Here is a 17,677-nt window from a genome sequence, read left to right on the forward strand (position 1 = left end):
ATAAAATAAAATACGATCTTGCTACATAAATTATAACATAACTAATCTCCCATTTCCATACTAAATACATGAAAAATGCATAAGAACTGTCTCAAATTTTATAAAGACTTGGTAGCAGAAGCAGAAGGCCAAATCTATATCTACAAACACACACACTGAGCCATAAATAGAAGCTCTTGTTATAACATATTTCAAAATGCAAAGCTTCAAATATATGCAGATGAGCTATATATAATATAGATACATAGATATGAAAAGCAATTCATGATGGATAATATCAAACAATTTGCTTCTCATAATTTGCAGGAACCTGCATCAGAACCCCTGATTCAAAGGGGACTAGTTGGCTCTTGCTTCGCGAACAACAGAGGAAATTCATCGAAATGCTCTGAGAAACCATGTTCCTCCGCCATGCCCTTCAACGACTCATAAACTTGGAACATAGACGACCGGTTCTTGGGCAGAGAGACGACACAGTTACAAGCGATCTTCAAGAAACGCACTATCTCCTCATCATGGCCCTTCCCACATAGCTGCTTATCTATGGCGTCTTTAATCCGGCCAGAACTAGCAAGATGCTTCACCCAGTCGACTACACTGCCCTTAGGCGCATCCTCAAGGGTACCATCATCAAGAGGCTTCCTTCCAGTTGCTAATTCCAGAAGCACCACTCCAAAACTGTATGTGTCCCCTTTAAGGGAAGCAACCATTGTTGTTGAATACTCCGGAGCAACATATCCAATCTCTCCTAAATCCCCATACACAAAGCTACTCTCATGAGGCTCGGATGAGTTCAGGAGCCTTGCCAGCCCAAAGTCCATTATCCGAGCATCAAAATCCTCATCAAGCATAACCACATTCGAGCTGATGTTCTGGTGGAGGATCGGAGGGTGGCAGCCATGGTGAAGCCAAGCAAGCCCTCTTGCAGCACCCAAGGCAATCCTAAACCTAGTCGTCCAATCCAAGTTGCTCGCATTGCCAGTCAGCATCGATCCAAGAGTCCCGTTGGACAAATGCTTGTACACCAAGAGCTTCTCATCCTCCACCGTGCAAAACCCCAAAAGGGGCACCAAATTCGGATGCCTCAACTGCCCCAACCTATTCATCTCCATCCCAAACTGCCTCTCCCCAATCTTACACTCAATCAGCCGCTTGATCGCAAGAGCTGAACCATCCGGCAACACAGCCTTATACGTCGTGCCAGTCCTGCTCGAAACTATAACACTCTCCCTGCTAAAATTGTTCGTCGCAGCCAACAAATCCACCAGCTTAACCTTAACAAGAGGCTTTTGAAACAATGTCACCTGTGTAAGCTTATGAGCCCTCAAAACCTCAGCCCAATCATCATCCCTTCTACCAACACCATACCCTTTCTTACTCCTCTTACTCGATCTCACAAAATACCACCACCACAGCCCAAATCCCAGCACCAACGACGCTGCCGCCCCAAAAACCCCTGCAGCAATGATAATTGCCAAATTCTTCTTGCTCAATCCGCCGCATTTCCCCAACGGCCCGCCGCAGAGCCCCTTGTTTCCGTCATAATCAAGCTCAAATTTATAGGTGAACTCCGGCACAGGTCCAGTTAATTGATTATTCCTTACAGAGAACTTCTGCAATCGCCCCAAACTAGACAATTGGTAAGGAATAACACCGTACAGATGGTTATCATCCAACACCAAACTGTTCAAATACGAGCATTTAGAGAGATCACTCGGTATCTCACCGGTCAAATTATTACGCGACAAATCGAGAGTAGTCAAATAAGGCAGCCAAGTGCAGATTTGGCCAGGGATCGAGCCGGAGAGCGAATTACCAGAGAGAATCAGGGTTTGAAGGTTGTGGCAGAGGCGAAACGAGTCGGGAATATTCCCGGCGAGATTGAAATCCGCGAGCTCCAAACTTATGACCCTGTTCTCCTGGTCGTTCCAGCACTTGACGCCGACGAAGCTGCAGACGGCGCCGGCGGTGGTGTTGGAGAAATTCCAGGAGAGTCTGTCGTCGTCGGGGTCAGTCAACGAGCTACGGACTTCGCGCAGGCAGTTGAAGTCATCTTCGGCGGAGGAGAGAGAGGCCAGCAGCAGCGAGAGGGAGAGTAGGTGAGATCCGATTCGGAGGAGATGAATATTCATGTCTGTGGACTGTGGTGTGTGTGTGAGAGAGAATGGCGCGGCTAATGGGGAGGCATGGTTTCTCTCTCTAGAAAGAGTGTGGGTTTGCTGGGAACGGATAATAGCGCCAGTGTGGGTTTGATAATTAGTGTTTTTTACTTTAAAGATCTTTTGGGGTGGCTGTGTTGAATTTTCAACCAAGAAAATATTCGTGTTTGACTGGGATGGCCTCAGGTCAAACCCAACCACAGCTGTTATTCAAACTTTATCGTCTAATTTACTCTCCACTTCCGGTGTATTACAAGTTGAACCCGCTTTATAGGAAATTTAAATAGTTGTTTAGGAAAAATATTCGGTGAGATATAAATTCTATTTTTATATTTAGTTTTAAAATTGTGAGTGAAACTAGTTAGTCTAATGTGAAGTTGATTAAAATAATATTAACTGCGAAAATATCAATAGCCAAATTGAAAAGAAAACTATTGACAAGTGATGACAGATGGATAAAATATATAGAACCGAAATTCGTACAAATTAGGATGTGATGCTGATACTACTATAGTATCTATCATATGTAGAGCTGATAATTTTGGCATGACACGATAACACGACACAAACTCAAACAAAATTAATGGGTACTCCCTCCGTCTGCGATTAGGAGTTCCGGTAACTTTTGCGCACCTATTTTATAAAAATGATAAAAAATAGTTAAAGTGGAGAAATGGTAAAGTAAAAAATAGAATAATGTTGAGAAGACTCTTGTCAACATTATTCTCTCTCTTACTTTTCCATTTCTCCACTTTAACTATTTTTTATTATTTTTATAAAATGCGTGCGCAAAAGTGACCGGGACTCCTAATCGTGGACGGAGGGAGTATGTGTCAAAACTTATTTGGTTCGTGTCCTTATCGTGGTGACACGATAACGACACAAAAATTTCGTGTCGTGTTCGTGTTACACGTTAAGAAATAATATTATAATACTATTATTATTTTATTTATTTTAAAATTTAAATTAGGTTTAGTCTTATGGAGCACTTAGTATTAGTATAGTGTCGTGTTCATGTTACACGTTAAGAAATAATATTAATATTGTGTCGTTATTGTGTCGTGTCATATATGTGTTGTTATCGTGTCGTGTTGACCCGAAGTGGTTCGTGTCGTTAATGGGTCCGTATCGTGTTCGTGTCCGAGGGTAGTGGGTCGTGTTCGTGTTCCTGTTTAGAGTTTTCTTAACGGGTCGTGTTCGTGTTTGTTATCGTGTCGACACGATAACGACACAACACGCACGATTTGCCACCCCTAAATTCACATGCATTCATCCCTAAACATGATTAGCTTTTGTCCATTCTTCCATATTTCTCCCTTCGTCTCATAAAATAATAAATTTTGGAGACGAAACGAATTTTAATACTATGAAATTAGTAAAGTAAAAAAAAAGTAATTGATTATTAGTGGAAAATTAAAGTAATCTAATAATAGATAAAAACTTACTCAAAATAAAAGTGGATCGATTTTGTGGAACGTACTAAAATGGAGCAGAGACTATCGTTTGCATGCAGGGGGAGTAATATTTTAGACGCAAATTTGTCTGTTGCAAATCCTTTGTTATATTGTTAGTAGCACATTGCGCTTATTTCCAAACTATTAGCAGCGACAAAATTCCCAACGCCGACGTTATTTATTGTTCATTATTTTTAATGTTTTACCAATTAAATTGTGACATTTAGTAGCAAAATGGTTGGCTATGAAATGGCTTTGTAGTGGTTGATATTTTTGGTAGACATCTTTTTAAAATTATGGTAATAATGAACTTTTTCTTATAAATACACTTTATAAACGTGTGTGACATGTGAAACTATAACTAATAGAGCTCCTTTTTTCCTTTCCGTATTGAGTTATGATATTCAACATACAAACTTTAGCGTAAATTTTATACTATCATGTGGCAAGCATGCCAGACACACACCTATATGGTTTAACACATGTTTATAAGTGATTTATCAGTTATTTATTAAGTCAATAAATTATGTTATGGTATTTTTTCTTAATGAATCTCTTTTCATATAAGCATTTTAAACAAAATTTTGTGCGATTAATAAAGTTTTAAAACCTATTTATGAGGATTTTTCGGTTCATTGAGTCAACCCACTTAATTTCCGGGAATATAGTAGGTCATCATAATTATTTAATAAATGATGGCTGATATATTAATGTTTTCCTCTCGCATATAATACGGAGTACTTACTAATCAAAAGCCAACCACTCTCTTCCAACAATTATTTTAGTTTCAGCTTCCATAGTTGAATATTCACGACGAAGACTTAATAAAAGACTATCATCAGACAAATAGAATGTGACAAATATTACTTAAATCTAATATTATATTAACCAAACATTCCCATCATCGAACCGAGCTTAATAAATAATACAGAAAATACTTGAAATAATGAAATGTTGTGTTATTTACTTATTTATAGGGATGTATATTGTGAGAAGGAGTGCACATTCAGATTCTAGTTCTAGAAGAGTTAAAGAATGGAAGCAGAAATCAAGATTAGATGCTAGCCGTTGGAGTTAGTTAGGCTGTTAGAAAGTAGCCGTTGAGGCTCTTGTTTCTTGTTTCTTGTTTCAGTTAGATAGTGGCCGTTACCACTCTTATGCCAGCTTTAAGTAGCTCGGTTATTGTATCTTGTAGAGTTAGAAATCAGTCAATAAAGAGAATCTCTTTTCTCCAAGAATCTCTCTCTAGTTTTCTTCTTCAAGATTAGTGTTTGTTTTTTGTGTGTGTGCGATTATTCATACTGTGAGTGTGTGAGATAATCAGAGTGTTTAGATCTTGCTGTGTTAACATATATTTTACCTGCTTTCGGGCTAGGGGTACAAATAGCGACGTCTGGCTGTGACAAAATAGCAAAATCGACTGTCGAATGATGAGAACAAGATCAAAGTTTGTCTTGGTCCGATTTCCCATCGTCCTTGCAGCACGAATCAACATTTTTTTTATATGTAGATAAAAAACGGCGCGGTTAGGGTTTGGGAAGAGGGGAGATGTGAGGAAGTCGTGACTAATGAAAGAGAATGGAATGAGGGATATCTCAGACATCTCTCTAAATAATCACGTAATTATCGCACTTGCAGTTTTGAAACTGCTGATATAGTTCACGTGTTTACAATTATACCCTTATAATGTACCACGAACACTGTATAATGTAACGCGGACCATAAAATCTCCTCATCATCTAATCCGTCCACAATCTTGATCTAATAGTTAATATTATGTTGAAACTTAACGCTATAGAGGCAATGGGACCATAATGCTCTCCTATTTATATTCGTAAAATATAATGGTTCTAGCTATTTAATAAAGTTTAAACCATTTCCATTGAGCCCGTATAATTAATCAAGCCTATTAAATAAGTGGGCCAGAGCCCAATTCCAAATTTCAAGATACCAGAAATGCCATTCGCGCCTTTCCGCCTAAATTATTCGCGCCTAATAGTGTGAAAACGACATCGTGTAGAGCACATCGAGAAACCCCTATGCGTAATAACCAATCGCGAGAGGGGTATTATCGTCAACAAGCACGCCAACGAGTACACTTGCTGTTGACGCCAAAATTCCTCTTCGCAGAAGTTCGCCGATCTCCAACGATGGCGGAAATGGAGGTGAGCGGGTGATATCAACGAGATTCTTCACGGTTTTAGCGCTACCAGCTGCTTGATTTGCTTGTTTTGATGCAGGAAATGGAAGCGATTAAAAAAGCGTATGCGGAAATGATACTCAACACGGCGAAGGAGGCGGCAGCGCGCGTGATGGCGGCGGAGCTGAGAGCGCGGCGGACGGAGCAGGAAATGGTTTCAGTTAAGGAAGAGGCTGCGAACATGCTCCTCCGATTGAAGCAAATGATAGACACAAAGGTAGTGATAGAAAAACATACGCACATCGATTGTGCATTTTGTTGCATTTCATATATACTTGAGGAATAGGTTGATCTGAATTCCCTAAGCTGGAAATGATTTTGGTGTGTGATTCAGAATTTGATATAGCGATGTGCGAATGTATGTGTTCGTAATTTTAGTCAATAATCTTCTTCTAGAAATTCCTTTTTCTGGATGTGTGAAAATTCCTAATAATCTAACTTAAATCGCAGACTTTGAGTTATTGAAAATTTAGGATTTTGTAGGATTTCTGATATTTAATGGTTTTACTTGTGTTCATTATTGCTATTGCGTCAAGATCGAAAACTACTTTAGATTGTGACAAAAGCAATCTATATAACATGCATCTAGCTTGTGGAATAGATTTGTTTCGTGTATGCATTTACATAACACAAAATTTATAAGGTTGTGAGACACATTCATTTTGTTCCAAAATCTGTTGATTTCGGATTGAGAACACATTACATATGGCTTCTTGCTGATTGAAATGATTATTGATATGCATAAGGACCATGTTGTTAAGTTTTGTTTGAAGATTCTGAGTTGTGATGTAGCATAATAGGAATCAGCTTGACTTTTGTTACAGACCAAAGAAGCAGAGATCACATCACTGAAACAAAAGAAAAGATTCGAGGAGCTTGAGTGTCAGCTAAATGAAGCAGAAGGCATCATTTTGGACCTTAGAGAGGAACTGAACCAGGGACAGGATCAACTAGATATGTTGAAGAAGAAAAAAGTGGTCCTTAAGAGAGGGAGTCAAGAAAATGCAGAAGAGTACAGTTTAACCACAAGGGTCGGAAGGGAAGGTTATGAGCTCTTGACTTCTACCTTGAACCCTGAACCAGAATTTATTAGCACCATTGGTAAAAATAATTTATTATCTGGCTGGAGTGCACATGCTCAAGGGAGTCGGGGTTCTGCTAAACAGAATGTAATTGCTTGTTTGGATCAGATAATGGAGTCTGATCAATTTGGGAATGCAGGTTCAGAGAGAACTTGTGCAAATGAAACAAACTTAATGGAAGAAACCTTTCCTGATGTAGAGAAACTGAATCAAAGTGAAAATGGCACCAAGGTACAGAGTGTAAATGGTGTCGAGCGCACTTCTGTATTAGATGAAAACATCCGATATGGAAACGGTGAAGCTGCTTCTATAGTCCGTCGAAGTGTTAGGAAAAGAAAACTCAAGTTCTGGGATGACGTTATTGCTGCATGTGGATTGCAGGTCAAGAAACCTCGCTCAGGATCTGCAGAATTTTCATGTCTGGGTACACGCAAGATGAAAAAGTGTACGAAATCTGGCGAAGACCTGCCAGAAGGTGATGCTAAAATTGAGAGTCTTGATGTTTCAGAGGTCTCAAAAGAAATTATTAACAATGAAGCTCTACCAGAAAACACAGAGTTGGTTGATGTGCTAGTGAAACCGGATGACCTTGCTGCAACTTCCGAGTTGTCTAGTGCATCAAGAATTGAATGTGATGTGGAAGATGGTGCTGCAGAAAAAGCATCGAATCTTAGCTATGGTGATGGCAATAAACCATGCATATATACATTCAACAGGAGATGGCGGAAGAAATCCACGATTCACCCTGAGAAAGTTCTTGATAGATCAAGCTTGTCATAACTGGATCTTGTGAGAATCTGGCAACTGATGCAGGCTCATCAGGTTAGTAATTGTTTTAAGTAATAGCCTTTTAGCTCACGCAATGTGTTGATTAGTTTGAGATTTGATTAACTAAAAGGGTAACCAACGACTTCATAATTTGATAATATATGAATTCAACTGATAATAAGAGCCCATTCCCATTGTTGAAATAGGAGAATTTTAGGTTGGAATAATTTTAGGACATAGATGCCTACTAATAGATTACCTCTTGGATTGAACTAGTACGATTTCCTATCATAAATCAGTTAAATTGATTAGAACTCCTGAGCAAAACCTCTTGCTGATCTGTTATGTGTTTCACTTGAGATGAACTTATTCTGAAGTAGTTTCCATCTTGTGCAGCTTACCCTTAGTCTGGGAACAGTTTTAGGATCGTTGAATTTTGAAGAACTCCGAAGCAACTAAGCCATGAAGGATAAAGTTAAGTGGTTTTACATTTGTGTATTCATGACAGTCACACAAGCTTCAACTCAAGAGAGATGCAGATATGAGATATATCCATATTTATGATCTGTTTTGCTATATATAACTCATATAGTTGTAATTTCTGTTTATTGTAGTCAGATCTTTCCGATTCGATGATGTTGCTACCAATTCATTATATTCTTGGCCTTTTTCTAATGGTCGAAGAAATCGTATGTAGTAGGTTTTTCACTCTTGAGCAGTAATGTTTATTTTCCTTCTAAACCTTAATCTTGAGCACTATACAAACTCAAAACTGTTTCATAGTAGTGCTGTATAACCTGTACAGTATATATGAAAAACTTTCAGATATTGGTTATTTTTCAAATTTTGCAGCATCGAAGTGACTTCAATAGTGAAATGGTGTTTTTTGATGGATAGTTTTTTTTAGTATAGAGTTAAAACTGCTACTATTAATCAAGAGATTTGACTTATTGAATCATTTTGACTCTATAAAATTTGTCTAAATGGTTTTCATTTTTGTCATCTAATGTTAACCATTATCCCAAGCAATCGGTGTATGTAAATATGTTAATATGCATATTGACGAGGGGTTGAAGATGCTTGACTTGAAATTGACATCATACATATATACAAACACATGCATAAAGTTGTCTAAAAAGTTAAAGAGAAAAAAGTAAAGCTAATAAAAAAAATACTGATATGAATTGGGTTGAAATGTGGGGTCGATTAGTAGCATCGGCGTGCATTCATGTCCTCCACCAAGCCAAGAATTTCACTTTTTGTTTTATATTTTCAGATAAGGCAGCTTTTTAATTCACCCAAAATTCATCCTTGTCTTCAAACAATATAGCAACACTCAACACTGTCTCATTGCCAAACATTTCTTGCTTCACTATTCATTTTTTTTTTCTTTTATATAAAAATAAAAATTTCAACAAATGACTAAACAAAGAATTGCAGTGTACTATCATTAAACTAGAAGGATTTCAGTTTGTCACACAAGAATTCTAGTACTTCAACACATTTAAATAGACGGTGCACGCCTCAACTCCAAACTTTTCAAAAAAATCTTTGTTTGAAATTGAAAAGCAATCATAAGGTTGTGTCACTTGTGCTTCAACTTCACTACAAACAATGTCTTCTTGTCTCTCTCATCTGATCATTACAGCTCCTTCAGGCCAAAAAACTACTCCATCATAAAACACAAGCAAAAAAACAATCACACTATCATTCCATTTGATGTCTCCCTTTCTCTATAAAACCACCTCCTCACCCCTCTCCTTTTTCACCATGACACACCAAGCTATGTCTAAGTGTGAAAAAATGGTTGACGGCGGCGAAGATCGGCTGAGGGCGGTGAGCTTCGCGGCCGGGACAGCGGCGTTCATGGCGTGCATTGAGCGAGCATTTATGGTGTCTGTGTTCATGCATTGGCGAGTGTGGGCGTTTCTTGCTCTGAATCTCCTGCTCTTAGCCATTCTCTTCACTTCCAAATCGCAGAACGCAGAATCCAACCAAATCCAATGCAAGAATGGGGGTGATGAAGCGGAGGTCAAGAGGAGTAAGAAGACTAGGCATAGGCAGCGCAAGCAACTGCTTCCGACTGAGAAATGCGTTGTGGCGGCGACAGAGGAGGCGCCGCCACCGCCACCGCGTGAAGTTGAAGTTGAGAATGGTGAGAATGAGATTGAAGGGAAGTTGGATGAATATGATGAGCTATCGGAGGAGGAATTGAAGCAGAGAGTGGAGAATTTCATTGCTATGTTTAGGCAGCATTTGATTTGTGATGCTAAGGGTGCCCAAATTGTGGGATGTGCTAATGTTATTGCTTCACGTGTATATTGATTCATCAAATTTTGAAAGTAGTAACGAACATATTTTTTTTATAATAGAGTTTTTTTTTTTGAGCTCATGCTTATTATTCGTTCGGGAGTAAGGTCTCAAAATGGACAATTTTGTTAGAGTTCTGAATGAGCTTAGATTTGAGTGTTTGTGGGTTTTATTGAAAACAGCAGTGAATTGAGACCAATGTCTTTGGACTTTCTTATTATTGAGGCATTTGGCCTTACTTTTATTAGAACAGTCACTTTATTATGAGGTGGCTGGGTTGCAAGTTTTTAAAGTCTTCCCTGGAGTCTATAAATATGATTTAGTTTGTATACTTTGGAGTGGAAGAATACAAAGCAGCAAATTTAAATTACTTCTACATGCTAGGAGGAGGAACCCGTGTTATCTCTTTGGGGATAATACGACAATCCAAAATCTTTAATTGTTGTCTTAGAAAAAAAGGACATTCTTCAATTCGACTTATATTTTTATTTGTTTTTTATTTTCATTGTAATTTCCGTTTTGTTGGTTGTTATTATGAAAAGTACGTCATGTACATATTAGCCTACAAATTTATCACAAGTACTATAATTTAAAAAGTTAAGAGATAAAAAAGTGGTTTGAACTTGCTCGAGAAATCTTGATTTTTAATTTTTCAGGGTCAAAAAACTCCATCCAAAAGATCAATATTTGGTTAGTTGAAATCTTAGGTGGAACCTAGGGTATAATTATCTCAAACAGAGCTTGCTATAAAAGCTTCAAGTATATATATCAATAAACACACTTTATATGAGGACTTTCTATTCGAAGATTAGATAAGATTTTTATCTTTATTTCTGAATAGAATTTTATCCTCCATTATGCAAGTGTAGACGAACTAGATCGTGCATCAAATGCCGAGTCAAAATCGCTTTTAACTCAAAGTGGTTTCAAACTTTCAATGTTTCTGAATGTTTTTTTGTTATGTTTCATTTGTAAGATAATAAATTAAACTCAAAAGCAATTTTGAGTCGGCATGTTCTAATTTTGATTCGACACAAAGCAAATAGATAAAGAATAAGGTATATGTCCATGCAATAGCTGCAAAATATAATATGCTCAAACAATTAGTTGTATGACATATGCTGCTAAAACTTAATAATGCAACCAGCTGATTTTCATTTTCTTTCACTTTCTCATTAATAATACTCCTATTTTAACTAACAAAAATGAGGTTGTGGACTTTCTGCAGCATAAATATCTCATGTAGCCCCATCTACCAATTAGACTACCAAAAAACTAACAAGATTTGCGTCATTTAAAGCATAACTGTGAAATAGGCAGATTGTTATCGTTCCTATTATTTGGTTTTGCGTATATATGTTCCATAACCATAATATTACTACTATTTGTACATAACATATTACTCCTAATAGAATGAAATGGAAAAGTTGTATATAAATCTGGTTGCAGCTTTATATGTTCTATCAGATTCATGGAATCATGGATACGTATATATTTGGTCCTAAAAAGGTTACTAGCCTTCGCAACCCACAAGTAAAGTATATTCTCAATAGAGATATTTTTCGTTGAAGAGCTAAATATTTCATTAAGATAAGAGTATTAATCTTGTAGTACTAAATATCTGCTGATACAGGAAATATTCAAGAAACCTTTTAGAGCTGACCTGAATCTAGTGAGGTTAAACTGGTGTTTGTTTTTTAAAAATGTATACACCTAGCTATTTCTTTCTTCTTCTCTTAATAAAGAACATATAAAAATTGCGTTATAGTAAACTCGGACTTGAAACATTTGTTCTCAATCATTAACTATTCTACCACTAGATAAACACAAACAGAGGTACCTATTTCAGTCCATGCCCACATACACATGTACATACCTATTTTAGTCCCTTTGTCTATAATTTGGCTTAATTAAAATGGGTTCAGTAAATAGCACATGTAGTACAAACCTATTTTAGTTCTTTTGTCCATAATTTGGCTTAAATAAAATTGGTTCTGGAAATAGCAAATACTAATCAAATAGTATAAGGTAATGCTTACGCCTATACACACACACTGAAAGATGAATTAGTAAATGAACCAACTTGTGCACGACTGCATTACAACGCTAGCAATAATGTGTGGAATTGTATTAATTGAAACACGTATTTAACACTACGGCTAATCATTATTAATCCCAAAGTCAACTGCTTGGAAACCAGGCAAATAATTCAACAACCAAATCTTTTCGCCTAAAAAAAGTCATCTCGTTCCTACCAGATTCATTTTCATTCTATTCTTAAAACCGCCAGATTCTGCATGACCAAGCAATTGAATAGTTGGTTTATTTAGACGAGGAGAAGAAAAAGGAAGTAGGTGTTTTTTTTGGGGGTGGGGTTGTTAATTGTTCTTAATCGATTAATAAATATACTAGTAGGTTTTAATTTATTTGCCCTAGCCATGATATCCGACGCATATCTCGGATCTCAGATATTTTAATAAGCACTTTAGTCTTAAAATGCCAAATGGATCTGCTGGGACATTTTCAAGTTCATATTAAAAAGAAACATTCGAATATATTTTATAACGATGTTATGAAAGAACTCTAATTGTGTGTACATACACAATAAATTTGAAAATTAAATTGAGTCGATTTAGAAAAGGTGGTCCATGGAAATCTATCTATACATATATAAAAGCCGAGTTTTGGCTATATTTTGAATATTCATGAGTTTTGGGTTAAATGTTTAATATCGAGGAGTTTTGGGTAATGAATTTTTAATACTTTGGCAATAATATTGACTTTATTACTCAATGGTAATTGTTGAAATGTTCTATATTTTGCATCTAATTTAAATCCATGACTTATAAATCATGTAACGGATTCCATGGCCACAATTGATGTAACCGCCAATGGTGTAGGAAAATAATTAAAATTGCCTTAATTTGTAGACAAACATTAATATAAATCATCATTGATGTACAAATTGTGAATCTTGAACTTTCAGTTATAAACTGAATTAACTCTTCCAATCAACCCATCCAGTTATAAATTAAATAATTTAATTTATTGTGATAATTAGCTGTAATAATGATTAACTATTATACAAAATTATTTGGTTTTTTTTAAGGGGTATTGTAATCACGATTTTATTTATATAGAACGGTGCTAAAAGAGTGAATGAATCAATATCATTTTTATTTAATTACTAATACTAATTATTTTTAATTTCCTCATAATTGATTTGTTAGTAGCACTATTTAATATTAGCGTCGTTACCAATCGAGAAGTAATAGATACAATTCAAATCGATTGCTATAAATATATGTCATTCGCAAGCTTGCAACACATTCACTACCTTCTCCTATTGCGTTATTGAATATTTGTTTTATGCACTTTTTTGCATGATTATTATTATGTTACTAATATTTGTTGTTTGTGATTTTACTGAAGAAAGAAAGTTGAAATCATGGAAATAGAATCCATCTTTCGCAGTTATTTATAATCTACTGTGACATCATCAATCAGTTGAAATCATGGAAGCATTCACCTGACAGAATTTGGTCTTGAAATCGATGAGTATTTTGTAAAATTTTATAGTCATGAACTCCTACGAATTGCGACTTTTACAGTGCAAACACAAAGTTGTGTTTGCATTGTTAACGAACGCAAATATTTATTAGAATTGTAATATAGGGTCTATAGTTGATTTTTGTTTGAAGTTCATACCTACAAATGGGGACAAAGTGTCTTGATAGAAAATGGTGTCAATACAGGACGATTAAAGTGTTGGAGACGATGAGTGGAGAAGATGAAGGTTATTTGATATAGATGAAGGCTGGTTGGGCAGCGCTTCATGAGTTGTATTTTTATTTGTGATATATAAACTTTATATAATTTTATCTTTTATTATTTCATTTACTTAATTGACATCTCAGTAGGTGAGTTGTATTTTTATTTGTGATATATAAACTTTATATAATTTTATCTTTTATTATTTCATTTACTTAATTGACATCTCATTAGGTCGTGCAACGTACGGGGGTGAAACTAGTTAAGAAAAATACACGAGAACGTCTCTACCATGGTTAATCATTTGACTTTTAAGCTTTAATTTAATGTAGTTCTATTATTGGATTTACGTCTAGCGCACTTCTATTTTTGGAATCACATTCACCCACTTTTGACAATTGAGACTTATTTGAATTCGAAATATCACAATTTCTCAGATAAAAACAGATGCTTGAATCTTAATTTCGTCATTTGGTAGTTGGGTTGATAGCGTGAACTTTAAAATTTATGTCCAGATTATTCTATCAAAGATGCGCATAATCTCGCCTCTAGATTAAACGCCAGCACATAGATAAGTCGTCGAATTCTGAAAAAATCTTCATAGTGACTTCAAATAATTAATGGCGCATTAATAATGCTATCATACATACAAAATATATAGGTTAAAAACTTAAAACCTAGTCCATTTTGTTTACCATCATAAAATGCTATGAAACTACGATGACTAATCTATTTCCCTCTAACTAAGATTAGTTATATAGGGTGTGCTCGAATAAAAGTAATTGATTGCTCTTATCCAATGTAGTGTATGTGTGCACGCTTTAACTAGGAGTACAATATAATATATAAGCTTCATGAATTCAAAATTCACCAATCTTTTGAAAGTGATGCGTATTGCGTTGTTGGCTATCACATGCGAATTTCCCTTTCATACCATAATAACTAAGTTAAAATTCCAATCCATTCATATTTTTTACTATGCATTGGTAAGAAATAGTCAGATATCAAGGTTTGCTAAAAATGTTTGGTCTTGGTCGTGGGATGTATGTCCTCACTATCAAAAAATAATAATAAAACCTAGAAGATTGAACGGTTCGAATAGCATATCCCTATCTAAAGCTCATCCTAATAAAACAATTGCTATTTAAACCAAATGGCCTACAAAGTTAATTTCTACGAGTATAAATTATTTGTTTTAGATTTTCAAAAGCGTGTAACCCACACACCTAGATATATGATCAACGGTATATCTCCCTCAAAGCACATTACACGGGTAGTACGTGATGAGCACCCCCAATAATCAAACTCTGATTGAGCCATGTGAGGTCCTAATTTGGCTATAGACTCCATTCATCAAACAAACACATTTGACCTTCATCCTCTCTCTCTCTGTCTGTCTCTCTCTCCCCTTGTGATTACCGATACAACCCCAACTCGAAGAAGGATTCTTTTTGTCTCATCAGTAGCCTCTTGCTGCCGGCGATAAATACAATAATAGCTCCAACCAAAATCCAGAATTTCGTGGGCAAATGTACTAGTACTTTCTATCATGAAAATCATGAGAAATTTCGTAACCAATTTTGACCACATCATTGCTTTGTGACCGGGGCATGGGCAGTTTATTTTTCTCGCCTACATGGAAAGAAAGCGTCGAAGCTGGAAGTCTAAAAGGTTTCGCCGTTGGTTTTTGAGGAAACAGAAGAAAACCGATCAATTTCGGCTTGACGATTTTTCAGGCATGGAGTACTTTACATATTTACATATCTATGTATGCATTAGTTCTTCTATGGCATATGTCTGACTAATTAGCTGCAGATGGTGGTGAAGACGAGGAAGATTCTACTGACAACTCTGCGGTTTATTCAACCGAGACAGATCCATGCGCTGCAAACGATGAACTGAGGTTGGTTCTTCAACCAACACAAATCTTGATCAAGATGTGATTTTTTTTTATCTTTTTAAAATTTGGGGTCTTATTTATTTTCAGAGTTTTTGTGGGTACTTGGAATGTGGCGGGAAGGTCACCGGTGGAGAGTTTGGCTGTGCACTTGGATGAATGGCTGAATATCAGAAATGATGCAGTTGACATCTATGTTCTAGGGTATGTCTAAAGTCTATACTGTCCAAAAACTGTAGCCTAAGTTTCATTTTTTTCTATTTCCCCAAAGCTAAACTGTTTGATCACTAGCAGACTCCAAGAAATTGTGCCGTTGAAGGCCGCGACAGTGATCGGAGCGGAGGATCCAACGGAGGCTACGAACTGGAATCAACTAATAGGAGACACGCTCAATAACAAATATGGAGGTACATGTCCATGGCTACAACCAATGGTGCATCCCATCACTACCAGTGATGATGTACCCCCCATCTCTAACAGAGACAGCCCACAAACAACACCGTTTCCTGCTAAAGACGGTGATAGGTACAGATTGATTGCCAGCAAGAAGATGGTTGGAGTCTTTATTAGTGTGTGGGTGAGAAGGGAACTGCTCAAGCGCTGCGATGTCTCAGGCGTTAAAGTCTGTTCCGTTGCGTGTGGTATAATGGGATTTATGGGAAACAAAGGGTCAGTTTCGGTCAGCATGTCTATAGGGGGGGCTAGTTTTTGCTTCATAGCTGCACATTTGGCCTCTGGAGAGAAGAAAGGTGATGAAGGGAGAAGGAATTACCAGGTGGCGGAGATCTTCAAGCGAACTTGCTTCCAGCGCCTACCCGAGGACGGAGACAAGCTTCACCCTTTAACCATTTTAGGACATGAGTAAGTATACCTTCAATAGAATATTGAAAGTGGAAAATTAATAACCTCAACTGTTTCAGTTTATCCAGAGATGGAATTTGATTGTATGTTTAATAGGATTTTTCTTTCATAGAGCAGTAGGATATTCTGGTTTGGAGATCTCAACTACAGATTATACCTAGAAGACAACCTAGCAAGGCAGCTAATAAAAGAGCAAGACTGGAGATCACTGCAGCAGTTTGATCAGTTGAGGAGGGAGTTAGAACGTGGCGGCGTATTCCAAGGTTGGAGAGAGGGAAACATAGAGTTTGCTCCCACTTACAAGTACTCTTCCTACAATTGCAACAGGTATTCGGGTGGACTTCCAAGTAGAGCAGGAGAAAAGCAAAGAACTCCAGCATGGTAAATTTATATCACATCAATTCTTGTTAGATGATAGCTGTAGTCTTGAGAAAATTACCAGTTCATAGAAACAAATTAATATACATATATTCCTAAATTCCTAAATTCCTAAAAGGTAGTGTGGTTGCTAAATGCAGGTGTGACAGGATTCTGTGGTATGGTAAAGGAGTGAAGCAACTTTCCTATTTCCGCAGTGAAATTAAGTTTTCCGACCATCGGCCTGTATCAGCTCTGTTCTCTACTCAGATCATGAAATCTGCAAACACAAACACAAGGTCCCCTGCAGTCCCAGTCCCCACAACCTTCCCTGCCAAAACTCCCTGCACAACTGTTAAGTCTCCTAGTCCAACCATTTCCATGCACCCGAAAAACATAAACTTGCTTACAAATCCTAATTCAAAAGAAGAGATCTGTCCTGAACTTTTTTGTGTTGCTACAGGTAAATGAAATGGACAGTGAAGAGGCAGCAATACCCACATTGCTCTCATTAATTGAGAAGGACGTGAAAGCTTCGAAAGCAAGTAGACAGACTACTACTATTTGATACACTATGATGCAGTGATTTTTTTATTTCTTTTTTTTGGATGTGTTTATACTGAAAAGCCTCATTTACACCCAGACCACCCCACAAAACACAAACTCAAGTCAGAGCACGTGGTTGGGGAAAAACAGCAAAAACTATGTGCAGTTTTGAAAGAAATCTCTAGATATTGTCTGATGTCAAAGTTAAGATAGGAAACATAACTGATAGTTTTATACAGTTGATATATTCATTATGTGGGGAGCCACCTCAA

The 17,677-nt window shown here is 36.8% G+C and overlaps 4 protein-coding genes across 4 annotated transcripts; 3 read left to right on the plus strand and 1 right to left on the minus strand.

Moving 5' to 3' along the window:
- Position 1: 1 nt before the first annotated feature.
- Positions 2 to 2,249, minus strand: LOC125204228 (Leucine-rich repeat protein kinase family protein). The gene has a single exon (XM_048102823.2). The coding sequence runs from the start codon at positions 2,130 to 2,132 to the stop codon at positions 330 to 332; it is 1,803 nt and encodes a 600-aa protein (XP_047958780.1). The 5' UTR covers positions 2,133 to 2,249; the 3' UTR covers positions 2 to 329.
- A 3,384-nt stretch (positions 2,250 to 5,633) lies between these two features.
- Positions 5,634 to 8,371, plus strand: LOC125204232 (uncharacterized). The gene is made up of 4 exons (XM_048102829.2): positions 5,634 to 5,778; positions 5,854 to 6,030; positions 6,638 to 7,717; positions 8,060 to 8,371. The coding sequence occupies exons 1-3, from the start codon at positions 5,653 to 5,655 to the stop codon at positions 7,673 to 7,675; spliced, it is 1,341 nt and encodes a 446-aa protein (XP_047958786.2). The 5' UTR covers positions 5,634 to 5,652; the 3' UTR covers positions 7,676 to 7,717; positions 8,060 to 8,371.
- Positions 8,372 to 9,239: 868 nt separating this feature from the next.
- Positions 9,240 to 10,032, plus strand: LOC125204239 (Putative membrane lipoprotein). The gene has a single exon (XM_048102838.2). It carries the CDS (start codon positions 9,383 to 9,385, stop codon positions 9,986 to 9,988), a length of 606 nt encoding a protein of 201 aa, XP_047958795.1. The 5' UTR covers positions 9,240 to 9,382; the 3' UTR covers positions 9,989 to 10,032.
- Positions 10,033 to 15,007: 4,975 nt separating this feature from the next.
- On the plus strand, positions 15,008 to 17,659 carry LOC148923842 (type I inositol polyphosphate 5-phosphatase 8-like). Its single transcript, XM_089061725.1, has 7 exons — positions 15,008 to 15,480; positions 15,560 to 15,647; positions 15,732 to 15,845; positions 15,936 to 16,502; positions 16,620 to 16,883; positions 17,021 to 17,213; positions 17,323 to 17,659. The coding sequence occupies exons 1-7, from the start codon at positions 15,381 to 15,383 to the stop codon at positions 17,425 to 17,427; spliced, it is 1,431 nt and encodes a 476-aa protein (XP_088917851.1). The 5' UTR covers positions 15,008 to 15,380; the 3' UTR covers positions 17,428 to 17,659.
- Positions 17,660 to 17,677: the final 18 nt, after the last annotated feature.

This window comes from Salvia hispanica, chromosome 6, assembly GCF_029641045.1.
Source record: "Salvia hispanica isolate PSC_SH4W2 chromosome 6, Shi_PSC_v1, whole genome shotgun sequence".
NCBI lineage: Eukaryota > Viridiplantae > Streptophyta > Magnoliopsida > Lamiales > Lamiaceae > Salvia > Salvia hispanica.